The sequence below is a fragment of the Eubalaena glacialis genome, chromosome 8, assembly GCF_028564815.1.
Source record: "Eubalaena glacialis isolate mEubGla1 chromosome 8, mEubGla1.1.hap2.+ XY, whole genome shotgun sequence".
Lineage (NCBI taxonomy): Eukaryota > Metazoa > Chordata > Mammalia > Artiodactyla > Balaenidae > Eubalaena > Eubalaena glacialis.
In genome coordinates, this window is record NC_083723.1 from 10,297,007 (window position 1) to 10,310,229 (window position 13,223).

A 13,223-nucleotide genomic window follows, 5' to 3' on the forward strand; every position below is an offset into this window, starting at 1 on the left:
GGGGCTCAAGGCCAGTGGCCACCCAGGCGCTGTCCTTTGGGCTGGGGGAGCGGAGCCAGTGACTTCTGTGCCTGTGTTGGGCCCGGAGAGACGGTCTCCAGGGCCAGGAAGAGGACCCTGACCCGGGCTCTCCTGGGAACGCTCTGGGGAGGTCCATGGCAGGGAGTCCTTGGGGAGCTGGGGAGAGGACCCCTCCGCACCCACTGTGTTGCAGGCCAGCAGGAAGGCGGGGACCCGGGGCAAGGCTGCGGCCACCAAGCAGGCCCAGCGAGGCTCTTCCAACGTCTTTTCCATGTTTGAGCAAGCCCAGATCCAGGAGTTCAAGGAAGTGAGTGCCCTACCCCCAACAGCCTGGGACCCGTCCTGACACCCTGCCCCCACTACGCCCCTCTTCTCTGTAGGTCAATGGTCCTGGCCCCTGTCCTTGCTCCTCCCACCACCCAGGATGCCCCCACCTCCCGCCTCCCCTGGGTGGGGACTGTTCCCACCTGGAGACTGTGGCCCGCACCTCACAGGCCTTCAGCTGCATCGACCAGAATCGTGACGGCATCATCTGCAAGTCAGACCTTCGAGAGACCTACTCCCAGCTGGGTGAGGGCGCCCACCTCCCACCCGGCCCTGCCCTGCTCGCACCAGGGTCCCGGCTCAGAGCTGCTGGGCTGGGGGGAGCCCGCTGAGAGGGGATGGGCAGGCTCTCAACAGGCAGCGCCCGGCCTGTATTCTTCTCACCCTCCCCCCTCCTCTCACACCCCTCCCCCATCACACTTTCCTTCCACTTCACCTCCCCCACCCAGAGCTGCCTCTCACTGTCTACCCTGGGAAGGAGGGAGGGGCAGCCCAGGCCCTACTCAGGGACACTCAAGGTCCCTGTGTCCATTTCACGTCCCGCCCCACCAGGGAAGGTGAATGTTCCAGAAGAGGAGCTAGATGCCATGCTGCAGGAAGGGAAGGGGCCCATCAACTTCACTGTCTTCCTCACACTATTTGGAGAGAAGCTCAACGGTGAGCCTGGGGCAGCTCTGGATCCCCCTGGCCAGGCAGCGAGCTTGAACCCCACCTGGACCCTGCCTGGACCCGGCCTGAATCCCACCCAGACCCCTTCCATACCCTACCTGGCCCTTGCCCGCCCAGAGGCTGCAGGGCCCACCTCTGCATTCCAGACCCATGAGCACTGATCAGCCCGAGTCTCGGGGTTGGGAAATACGCCCTCAGCTCCCAGTCCTGGTCTCCCTGCCAGGCTCACCCACCTCAGAAGGACAGCCGGTCCTGGCGCCTCTGAGCCCTGAGGGGCACTTCCTGTCGGAACACCCTCTCGCTTCTCTGGGACTGGAGGACTCCGCCTGCACCCTGGGTTCCTCCCGGGTGGGACCGGGAGGATGGCAGTGTGGCTGCTTACCTGGCCCCCTCGGCCTCCCAGGGACAGACCCCGAGGAAGCCATCCTGAGCGCCTTCCGCCTGTTTGATCCCAGCGGCAAGGGCGTGGTGAACAGGGACGAGTAAGTGGGAGCAGCAGGGCGAGTGCCGGGGGGCACCATGTTGGACGGAAGCAGGGAGGGCGGAGGGTCCCCTTGTGAGGGTGGCCACCTGTACTTTGGGGCCCTCTCTGCTCTTGGGGAGGGGGTGGCCACCTGGGCCAGGGGAGCCTCCATTTTCCCCTCCCGGATCGGCCACCCCTGCCAGGCCCTCCCCACTGCTCCCCACCTCCTCCAGGTTCAAGCAGCTTCTCCTGACCCAGGCAGACAAGTTCTCTCTGGCCGAGGTGAAGACTCCGGCTCCTTCAACACCCCTCCAGGCCCCTTCGCAGGGCCCCCACCCCGCAGGGCCCTGGGGAGGTCTCGGTGACCCACTTCCCTCGTGGGCTTAGAGCCCAGCTTTCCGGAGGAGGTGCCGTCTCTCTTGGGATCTGGAGGGTGAAGGACATGGAATCAGAAAGGGAGGAGGGTGCAGGCTGGGCGAGCTGTGTGTGCAGAGGCCCAGGTGTGAGAGTGCGGTGCACCTCAGGATCTGGAAGAGGTTTCCTACACTGGGGAGGGGGAGGGGGAGGGGGGCCGGGCCCGTGGCCAGGGTGGGCCCTGTGACCCACGGCACCCTTCGCTCCTGCCCCAACCTCCGGCTGCAAACGCTAAGGGGCAGCGTACAGCCCCAGGGGCGGGGTGAAGGGTCGCAGGCCTCCCTCGGGTCACAGGCACCGGCCCCCAGGACGCCCTGGCTGGGCGGCGTCTGACCAGTGCCTCCCCAGGTGGAGCAGATGTTCGCCCTGACGCCTATGGACCTGGCCGGGAACATCGACTACAAGTCCCTGTGCTACATCATCACCCATGGGGACGAGAAGGAGGAGTGAGCCCGAGGCGCCAGCGGCTGGGACTCAGGGCCGGCCTGTGGGGACACCTCAATAAACGCTATTTCCGAATTAGACCCGCAGTGGTGGCCTGTCTGTGACAGATGGGGTGGGGCGCCACGGGGACCGCCGTAAGAACCAGCCTGGCCCCCCCCGGCCCCCTCCGTTCACCCCACACCGTCCCGTGACTTATGAACCGTGACGTGCCCGGCTTACAGATGAGGACGCTGAGGCCTGCGAGGGTGCCCAGGGCCACTCCTCTAGGAGAGGAAACCCAGAGCTTTATGTCCGTCTCCAGCAGGCCCGGATCGAGCCATGCAATGGGCCTCTGCTCAGCAAACATATGCCAATGGCCCAGGGGCTCTGCCCTCCTGGGACCCCATCTCTGCACACGGGCTCAGGTGGGCCTCTCTGCACGCGCGTGTGGTGTGCTGGGCCCTGTGTGAAAGGCACTGAGGGACCCATTTGAAAACACAACAGGTGAGGTGCCTTGTCACCAAAGGAGGGGCTGGAGTACACGCAGACTTCCAAAGGAAATACTTCGGAATTGGCCTCTTGCCTTGGGGGTGAAAGGATCAGGCTGCCAGAGACAGGGAGAGGGTGTCTCTGGAGGGCATCGTTAGTGTCCCATTCCCCACCTCACCTAGAGAAACCAGGAGCTGGGGGGCACCCAGCCTCATCCTGGGAATGGGAGGGGGAGCAGGGCAACCTCCAGAGCACCCACGGCAGGGAGGGGGAGGGAAGAAGCAGTGGCGAGAGAGACAGCTTGAACCTGGGCAAGACCCAGAACACAGGAAATCCTTCTCTGGACAGGAACCAGGAACGCTGAGTAAGAGCTCTCTGCCTCCCCTCCTCCCCTCCCTCCAGGCCCTGCTGCAATCCCCCCGCTGGGGAGGTGGGAGGAGGTGAGGGAGAAAGGAGGAACTGACCACATTCCCTCCAGAAGGCAAGCAAGAGGAAAGGCATTTCACCCGAGAGGTGTTCAGTTTTGATGTTTACCTGGGACTTGGCAATTTTAATTACTACATTGAGAGTTGAGATTTAAAGTTATCATGACGCTTTCTATTACTTATTTGTGATCACAAACGTCATGGCACTGCCTGAGTCTTCATCCAGAGAGCAGGCAGCCTCCCCGACTCTGCCCCCTACCCCCCGCAGCATGCTTGCCGGGAAGATGGGTGAACAAGATCAAGCAGGTGTTGGGAGTTCCCTGGCGGTCCAGTGTTTAGGACTTGGTGCTTTCACTGCTGGGGCCCGGGTTCAATCCTGGTCAGGGAACTAAGACCCTGCAAGCCTCACGGCACACACACACACACACACACACACACACACACACACACACACACAAAACAAAAACAAAGGCCAAGCATCAAGCAGGTGTTATGATTCTAGCTCATGAGTTCTGCTTGTTCAACAAACTGATTTCAAGAAGTAAGGGATGGGGCTTCCCTGGGGGCACAGTGGTTAAGAATCCACCTGCCAATGCAGGGGACACGGGTTTGAGCCCTGGTCCAGGAAGATCCCACATGCCACGGAGCAACTAAGCCCGTGCGCCACAACTACTGAGCCTGCGCTCTAGAGCCTGCGAGCCACAACTACTGAGCCTGAGCGCCACAGCTACTGAAGCCTGCATGCCTAGAGCCCATGTTCCACAACAAGAGAGACCACCACAATGAGAAGCCCGCACACCACAAGGAAGAGTAGCCCCTGCTTGCCGCAACTCGAGAAAGCCCGCGTGCAGCAACAAAGACCCAATGCAGCCAAAAATAAATAAATAAAATAAAATAAACCATGATAACTGTAGAAAAATGACTGATAAAAAGCTCCAAATATTAAAAAAATCAAGTTTAAAAATTAATTAATTAAAAAAAAAGAAGTAAGGGATGATTTTATAATTCAAGCCTCTTCAAGAAAAAGTTGTGAAAGACTCTGAAACGGACCAAAAAGATCATGGGTGTGTGAACAAAGAACAAAAAGCGTCGTTCACCACCCAGTTCTACAAGTCACAGCCCACTGCAGTCGCCCACCATCCGGATGAAAGACAGGAGGAAGCATTCTGTGCTTTGGATAACCGGCCCTAGATAGTTAGATGCATATCTCAGGAAGGATTCCAATAACCCCAGATTCCTGCATCTTCCCATACGTTGAAAAGCACTAGAATCTTTCACTTGAGATGTCTGTCCTTTGTGACTAGGAGTAATCTTTTACCAAGATGTACGCTTGACTACATGTGTTTCCTAGCCAAAAAAAATCGTATATAAACTGGCTTCTCCCCTTCCTCTTCAGAGCAGTTCCTCGGAGCTCGCGGAGCAGCTGTCTCTCAGGCTAGGGTCCTCAGTAAGACTCGCAGGCGGGCCTTAAGCCAGGGCCGGCCCGCTGTGCTGCTGAGTCCCTTGGGCTTTGAGTGGTGCAAGCAGAGATGGCTGTAAAGGCAAATGCAAATTAAAAATGAGAAAAAGTTAATACTCCCTGATGCAAAGAAAGTAAACACTTTCCTCCCCTTCCTTAGAGCATTTCCTTTAGAAAACTTGTAAGTTCTTTCCCTTCTTTTTTTATTTTTTTGTGTGTGTGTGTGTAAATCTGTTTAAAAGCTAAATCAGCCTCTTGCCAGTTTGACGACGCTGGACCTTCTCCCAAGGACCTGGGGGCATCTCTCTGGAGAGAGGTTGCACCCCCCTCGCCCAGATGCCCTGGGCCGTAGGAGCCTGATTTCTATGGCCTGGCTTGCAAGCCTGCTTCCAGTTGTAAAGAGATGAGAAGTTTGCTTTTCCTCCGGATAAAGGCAGTTAGCAAATGCAGGTGGGCCCCTCAGTCCCAGTGAGGCGGGGTGGGGTGGGCGGCGGGTGAGCTGGGTGACAGACAGTGCTGTCAGGCCTCTCACTCAGGACTGGCTTCTGTTTCTCTTGAGGACGAGAACAGATGGGTTGAACTGGCATGAAAGGGGCGAGACTACTTCCTGCTCTGCCATCTCTGTGACGAGCACAGAGTCCTGGCTTCGTGCTTATTCAGTAACGCATCTGTCTTCTTTCTTGTGACTTTGGTGGAGAGGTTTTCCGGGTTGGCAGGAGATTCTTTCTGAATTATCACCCCAGCTTCACCTGAAGCTCCATCCCACCCGAGCCTCAGCCTCGCTGGAGGGGGTGGGGAGTGGGGGGATGGGAGGGTGGGGACAGAGCGGCCTCACCGGTCTGGCCAGGTGTGCAGCGCATGGCCAGGGTGGGTCCAGGCCCCTGTTCGCTGTATTTTCTAATTTTATCCTGAGACTGTTCAGCCCCCAGCCCGGGCCCCAGTCCCTGCCCTGCCTCCACCCCATCTCAGAGGCAGGGCTCACATTCTTTCTTTAGCCATTTTGACACCACTGATAAAGTTAGAGACAGGCTCCTTTATCAGTTCTGCCCTGGCATGAGACATCTGCGATCCGTCTGCTTCTCCAGAAGATGTGGCCTGTCCGGAGAATTAGCCGACAGGGCCTGGTGGGCTGTCACTGTCCCCATAGCCCACCTCGCCCACCCTCCGGTCCAGGCCCTCTCCCAGCAGGCTGACTGAGAGGATCCGAGAGATCTCAGTGTCGTTGCTTTGCTCTGCTTTCACTGCAGCAAGGATGCAGTTACGCTGGAGAGACTAGTAAATAATAGGTCTACATACACTTGCCTCTCCTTTGCAGTGAGCCTTCTAGACTCTTCTGGTCTGAAAGGCCAGGAATGTGGAGATGCAGAGGGAGGCACCGTGCTGGGGGAGGCCTTCTCCGCGGCAAAGGAGCAGGCCTGGGAGTCAGGGGGCCACACTCACCGTGTAGGTGAGTGACCTTGAACGACCCCTGCTCCCTCTCCGGGACTCGGTTTCCTCATCTGTGAAGGAGAGGCAGGTCTGGATGTGAACAGCACCTGATACTTGTTGAGCACTCCTGTACCAGGCACTGTGGAGGCACCTTCCAGGGCCACACGTGGCGGACTCCTCACTGCCAGCCTCTAGCCCCAGAATAAAGTCTACACTTCTCAGCCTCCTTGCCGGTAGGTGTGACCCAGTGGGTATCAGTTTTGCCCTTAAGAGACAGATGTGTGCCCCTCTTTACCTCCCTTCCTGGCATACGACCCCCAGGGCTGTTGGGGGGGCGTGAGCTGGACCCAGCTGGGTCCCTGACACTTGGGGGCACCACACGACGCCTAGACCTCCTGTCCACAAGAAGAGAAATAAAAGTCTATGTGATCGGGCTTCCCTGGTGGAGCAGAGGTTAAGAATTCGCCTGCCAATGCACGGGACACGGGTTCGAGCCCTGGTCCGGGAAGATCCCACATGCCGCGGAGCAACTAAGCCCCTGTGCCACAACTACTGAGCCTGAGCTCTAGAGCCCACGAGCCACAACTACTGAGCCCAGTGCCATAACTACTGAAGCCCACGCGCCTAGAGCCCCTGCTCCGCAACAAGAGAAGCCACTGCAATGAGAAGCCCGCACACCGCAACGAAGAGTAGCCCCCGCTCACCGCAACTAGAGAAAGCCCGCGTGCAGCAATGAAGACCCAACGCAGCCAAAAATAAATAAATAAAATAAATTTATAAAAAAAAAACTTCTATGTGATCAAAGCCCTATTATTTGGAGTTTTTTATACTTATAGCAGAACCTAGTCCTAACCAACACAGTATGGCCATTATGCCCACCTCACCGACAGGGAAACTGAGGCACCCCATGGTTAAGCAAACTTTTCAGAGCCACACACAGCCCGGAGGTGGCACAGCCAAGTTTGAATCTGCTGTCGATCTTTGTGCGGACTGATCCCAGAGCAGAGCATGTGGCACTAAGGCTATAAGTCTGGGTCTTCCTCTCCAGGACAATAAACTGGCCACAGGTGGCCCCACAGAGCCCATGGACGGACTGAGTCCTCACACGTGGAGGTCCCCAGGCCCCCCTCACACACCCAGGGGCTGCAAATGAAAACATGTGAATTATTGATATATACCTCTTAACAGCACTCACCCACACCCTGCCAGCCTCTTCTGAGATCAGCCCAGAGTAAGACCCTTGCAACAGACACTAGTTTTAGTTCAGGACCACCAGGCATATCCACAGGGCGGGGGCCACTGCAGCACTTGATTTTGTTTTTCTGATTCACTGTGCAGCTGGAGGAACATGCAGATGTCTTGGGGGTGGGCTGGTACCCCAGACAGTTAATGGGTGCTGTCTGCACAGGTGACAGTTTCCTAGCAGCAAGGAGTGGGGAGGGGAGGTGATGAGGGCCTTGAAAGGGTGGCAAGCTGGAGGCGTTGTCATCTGTCTTGAGGTGACAGAGCCCCTGCGAGCCACAGCTCGTCTGCATACCACAGTGGGGCAATCACACCATAGTCAAGGCTTTCTGTGTGTCAAGTTCATGCAGAGCTGCTCCATCAGGAGGCCAAGTCTGTTTCTCCACCCTGGAATCCGGGCTGGCCCATGGCTTGTTGGCCTCAAGCAGCCTGTGGTTCTGTCCTCACTTCCTTGGAACGGGAGGTCATTGTGCAAGGCAGAGCCCAGGATAAAGGTCACGTGAGAAAGAGGCCTGGCCCTCGGCCATCCCACCCAAGGCTGGACTTGGAACTGAGACTGTTGGACCCCTAGCCGCTGTCAAATGGCCATGTCCAACCTCAGGCAGGAAGAGGCAACGAGCTGTCGGGGCACCCACTGCACCACAAGAAATAGGAAATTGTTGCTTTAAGTCAGTAAGACTTGGGATGGTTTGTTTTACTGTCATAGATAAGAGGTACATCATCTTACCTATATCCTGAAGTAATGTCAAGGAGGAGGAAATTTTCCCCTCTCTCCTCTTGAGTTCTTGTGGCTGGACCAATAATAAAGTTGAACAAGACCAGTTAACAAGAGAAAAAGAAACACATTTTAATTCCTGCACATGGAGGTCTCATGGGAATGGGACCTAAGAAGCAGCCAAAGCAAGTATCTTTTATACTTTATAGACAAAGACACCAATTTGGGAGGAGTTGACAGCACGAAGAAACTGAGGTTTTGAGGGCTCAATTGGGGAAGAATCTGAACAGAATTTGGGTTTGGGGTTGTAAATTTAAAAAGTCACAAGGTGTGTTCATACAGGCTTCTCGCCCGAATTTCCCATCTCTAACAATAAGGGTGTCCTTCTCCCTCCAGGCGTAGGGAGCCCACCTTTCGCAAGAGAGGTGATTTCCTGCTTTCAGGGAGACAGAAAGGAGGCTCAGGGTGTCCCTCCTGCATTGTCCCTCGGTCATTTCTTAAGTAACTTTAATTCAAAATAATCAACATGCCATTGTGGCATATTTTGGGGGGGCCCACCCTGAGTCCCAACAGTAGCACTGCCAAAACTTTAAGAAAGATTAACTGACAATTGAGATTCTTTCCTTCATTTTGACCTTCGGTTACAGGAAACAAGGCCCACTCCAACTGGCTCCCGGCTCACTGGTACCCCAGGCACCCATGGTTTTTGGTTAGAGACTTACTGAGACCAGCTCCTCTGACGGAGGACACAGGGCATGGAGGTGCTCAGAGTCCGGGCTGGAGGGAGCTGAGCCAGAAGGTGCTGGAACAGCTCTGGTGGTCCTCAGGGCTGTGCCCGCCCCCTCACAGATCCCACACGTGGCCTTCTGGCCTCCTTGGGCTTCAGGCCCCAGCACAGGTACCACCTCCCTAGGAAGCCATCTCCCGACACAGGTCTGGGCCATGCTCCACCTAGGGCTTGTCCAGCCCACCCTTAGGTCAGCCCAGCTTCCTGGCTTCAGCAACACAAGCTTAGAGACGTGCGTCATCCCATCCCTAGCACCAAGCCTGGCCCGTAGCAGGTGCTCGGGGAATGTCTCGTGAATGATTATAGCGATATTATGAATCTCCCGACTCCTGGAGCCTGAGCCCGGGAAGCTTTGTAGGTTCTGTGGGTCCGTGGGGTCTGCGGTTTCTCTCCAGGCAGGCCTTTGGCCACAGGAGACAGCACGGAGGAAAGGGGCAGGAGCTGTGGCTGTGGGGAAAAGGGGCAGCTCTTCTCCCACTGTCCCCTCCAGCTCTGCCACCCGCTGCCCTTCAGTGCCCGTCTGCGTTACCCCAGGGGTCTGGAACAGCCTCTGACCTCCCACCTGCCAATTCGCCTTGGACCTGCCCCTGCCCACAGGATGCTCTGCTGACGCGCAGAGCCACCCAGCTCCAAAATAGAGCCTTATCAACCCTGCCCGCCCTGCTCTGCCGTCAGCAACAACACCTCCACCATCCTCCCCCAGACCCGCTCCTTAACTCTCCACTTCCTCCTCCTCCCACCCCTACAAGGCTGCCCTCCCCAGCACCTCCCCAGGTGCCCTGGTCAGCCCAGCTCCAGCCTGATCCTCCTGCCCTCTCTGACTCCAGCTGCTGGCTTGACCTGACCCCCGAGACCTTCCCTGCAAATGTCCACAGCTTTCTGCTTCCAGAGTGCAAGGAGTTGTCTTGCAGTGGACAGGGGTCATTTTCCCAGCTCAGTGCTTGTCCGCTTTCTAATAGCACTGATTCCCATGGGGAATTACTTCTCTCAGAATGTGTGTGGCTCTTATGGGGGTAGTTCCTGGTAACCAACCCTATAGAGGCGAGGGGCTCAGACCTCATCTGTACAGCAGGCAGCAGGCACTTGGGCCAGCCAGTTGGACTACCTTACCCAGACTGTTTCATGAGCGAGTAATCCAAGGGCAGAGGGAACCCTGGGGGCTGGCATCAGATCAGAGAACTCCAGACAGGAGATGACTGCTGTGCTCCCAGCTTCATGGCCCTCCTGTGGTTCCCATCTGTTCCCAAACCCAGTCCTCCAACCTCCCACCAATGCTGTGTCTCCCTGATACTGATATCCAACTAATCAACTACCTTTGATGTGTTTTTTTTTTTAAATTTTATTTATTTATTTATTTGGCTGGGTGGGTCTTTGTTGCTGCGCGCAGGCTTTCTCTAGTTGTGGCGAGCGGGGACTACTCTTCGTTGCAGTGCGCAGGCTTCTCACTTGTAGTGGCTTCTCTTGTTGCGGAGCATGGGCTCTAGGTGTACGGGCTTCAGTAGTTGTGGCACGCGGGCTCAGTAGTTGTGGCTCACGGGCTCTAGAGCGCAGGCTCAGTAGTTGTGGTGCATGGGCTTAGTTGCTCCACGGCATGTGGGATCTTCCCGGACCAGGGCTCGAACCTGTGTCCCCTGCATTGGCAGGCGGATTCTTTTTTTTTTTTTTAATTAATTAATTAATTAATATTTTTTTGCTGTGTTGGGTCTTCGTTTCCGTGCGAGGGCTTTCTCTAGTTGCGGCAAGCGGGGGCCACTCTTCATCATGTTGCGCGGGCCTCTCACTGTCGCGGGCTCTCTTATTGCGGAGCGCAGGCTCCAGACGCGCAGGCTCAGTAGTTGTGGCTCAAGGGCCTAGTTGCTCCGCGGCATGTGGGATCTTCCCGGACCAGGGCTCGAACCCGTGTCCCCTGCATTGGCAGGCGGATTCTTAACCACTGCGCCACCAGGGAAGTCCCCCTACCTTTGGTTTAAGTTGGCCACGACCATGTGATACACCTGACCTTCACTGAACTGCAGCTGGGTCTGCCCGACTTGGGGGCCCGGATGTCATTTCAGGCCTCAGTCCCCTGCAGGGTGTACCATCCCACATCCATGAGGGTGGCCACCATCTTGGTCTTATGCCCACTGTGCCTTGAGCCAGGTTTCTCATGACCAAAGAATGGCTGAAAGCATCCTGGCTTTCAGAGTCCCCCACCTCACCTCCCAGATTTCCCCGTCTGGGCCCTCTAGCTCCAGGCTCACTAGTCCTGCTCCATTGGGCCTTCACCTTTGCTTTGGCTCTTCCTCTGCTCGTCCTACTCCACTGTGGCTCCTGGGCTGCCCTGGCCAGCGATGTGGCCCCATCCTATACACCCTGCCACGTGGCTCAGACATCAAACCAGCCTATCTCCTACTGTGGCCTGTTGTGTCCTCTAAGTGACACTCCTGTCTTTCTGGGGAAGCCAAGGGCCACCTAGTCTGCCAGGTGTGTATCCAGTTCTGCTCCCACTTCATACCACTCAAGTACAAAAATGTTTCAATACAATGGTGATAACTTTTCTTCATTTCATGTTAATTTCTTCATGTTTCTATGGAAAAAACAACTTTTCAAGTATCATTGTCAAGAAATTCAATCTTGCCCTTAGACCATACAGGAAATGGGGAATGTTCATATAGCGTTCAGAGAGTTACTGCTTTTGCTTGTTTGATTTCTGCAATGCCTACTTACACTGCTGAGACCTTTTGTGCATCCAAGGACACTACCCACAGAGTAAAAGGCAACCCAGGGAATGGGAGAAAGTATTTGCAAATCACATATCTAATAAGGGATTCATATTTGGAATATATAAAGAACTCCTAAAACTCAACCCCCAAAACCCAACCCAATTTTTAAAAATGGGCAAAGCACTTGAATGAAAATGTCTTCAAAGATATACGAATGGCCAGCGAGCACATGAAAAGATGTTCAACATCACTAATCAACAGGGAAATGCAAATCAAAACCACAAGGAGATACCATGTCACATCCATCAGGACGGCTTCTATCAAAAAGCCCCCAAAGGGCTTCCCTGGTGGTGCAGTGGTTGGGAATCTGCCTGCTAATACGAGGAACACGGGTTCGAGCCCTGGTCTGGGAGGATCCCACATGCCGTGAAGCAACTGAGCCTGTGAGCCACAACTACTGAGCCTGTGCTCTAGAGCCCACGAGCCACAACTACTGAAGCCCGCGTTCCTAGAGCCTGTGCTCCGCAACAAGAGAAGCCACCACAATGAGAAGCCTGTGCACCACAATGAAGAGTAGCCCCCGCTCACCACAACTAGAGAAAGGCCGTGCGCAGCAACGAAGACCCAACACAGCCAAAAATAAATAAATAAAATAAATAAATGTATATTAAAAAAAAAACACCCCAGAAAACAAGTGTTGGTGAGGATGTGGGGAAATTGGAACTCTTGTGCATTCTTAGTGGGAATGTAAAATGGTACAGCTGCTGTGGAAAACAGAATGATGGTTCCACAAAAAATTAAACATAGAAATACCATTTAATCCAGCAATTCTATTTCTGGGTATATAGCAAAAAGAATTGAAAGCAGGGCCTCAAACAGATACTTGTACACCCACATTCTCAGCAGCATTGTTCACAATAGCCAAAAGATGAAAACAACCCAAATCAGTGTCCATCAATGGATGAATAAACAAAATGTGTTCTATACATACACTGAATTATTGTTTGTCCATAAAAAGGGATGAAATTCTGATACATTCTGCAACGTGGATGTACATTGAAGATATTTTAATGGAAATAAGCCAGATACAAAAGGACAGATATTGTATAATTCCATTTATATGAGATACCTAGAATAGGCAAATTCACAGAGACATAAAGTAGATTAGAGGTTAACAGGGGCTAGGGTAGGGGGAATGGAGAGTTATCGTTTAGTGGATACACAGATTCAGTTGGGGATCATGAAAAACATCTGGAGACGGACAGTGGTGATGGTTGCACAGCAATGTGAAAATACTTAATGCCAATGAACTGTACAGTTTATAATGGTTAAAATGGTCAATCTTATGTTATATATATTTTACCACAATTAAAATTTTTTTTTTTAATAAAAACACATTAGTGAGCATCATAGAAGGCCCTCTCCCTGTAATGCCATTCCACCCAGCCCTTGTTTTCAATGGCAACTAGTACTTATTTGAGGGGCCCAATCCCAAAGACACCACTTCAGCCTTTTGGGACCCCTCTGTTCTTTTATATACCTACATACTTCATTTAAGAACATGTTTGGGCGACTTCCCTGGTGGCCCAGTGGTCAGGACTCTGTGCTTCCAATGCAGGGGGTGCGGGTTTGATCCCTGGATGGGGAACTAGGATCCCGCAT

At 54.4% G+C, this 13,223-nt stretch overlaps 1 protein-coding gene across 1 annotated transcript; it reads left to right on the forward strand.

The window, feature by feature from the left end:
* The first annotated feature begins 277 nt into the window (after positions 1–277).
* Positions 278–2,341, forward strand: MYL7 (myosin light chain 7). Its single transcript, XM_061198395.1, has 6 exons — positions 278–328; positions 516–591; positions 898–1,002; positions 1,418–1,496; positions 1,711–1,759; positions 2,240–2,341. Exons 1-6 carry the CDS (start codon positions 293–295, stop codon positions 2,339–2,341), a joined length of 447 nt encoding a protein of 148 aa, XP_061054378.1. The 5' UTR covers positions 278–292.
* The last annotated feature ends 10,882 nt before the right edge of the window (positions 2,342–13,223 follow it).

Excerpts from the sequence above, each read along its gene's own strand:
- MYL7 (XM_061198395.1), top strand. The coding sequence starts at position 293 with ATGTTTGAGCAAGCCCAGATCCAGGAGTTCAAGGAA. Across the intron at positions 1,497-1,710 it reads GGCGTGGTGAACAGGGACGA|GTTCAAGCAGCTTCTCCTGA; the intron begins GTAAGTGGGAGC and ends CACCTCCTCCAG. Across the intron at positions 1,760-2,239 it reads ACAAGTTCTCTCTGGCCGAG|GTGGAGCAGATGTTCGCCCT; the intron begins GTGAAGACTCCG and ends GTGCCTCCCCAG.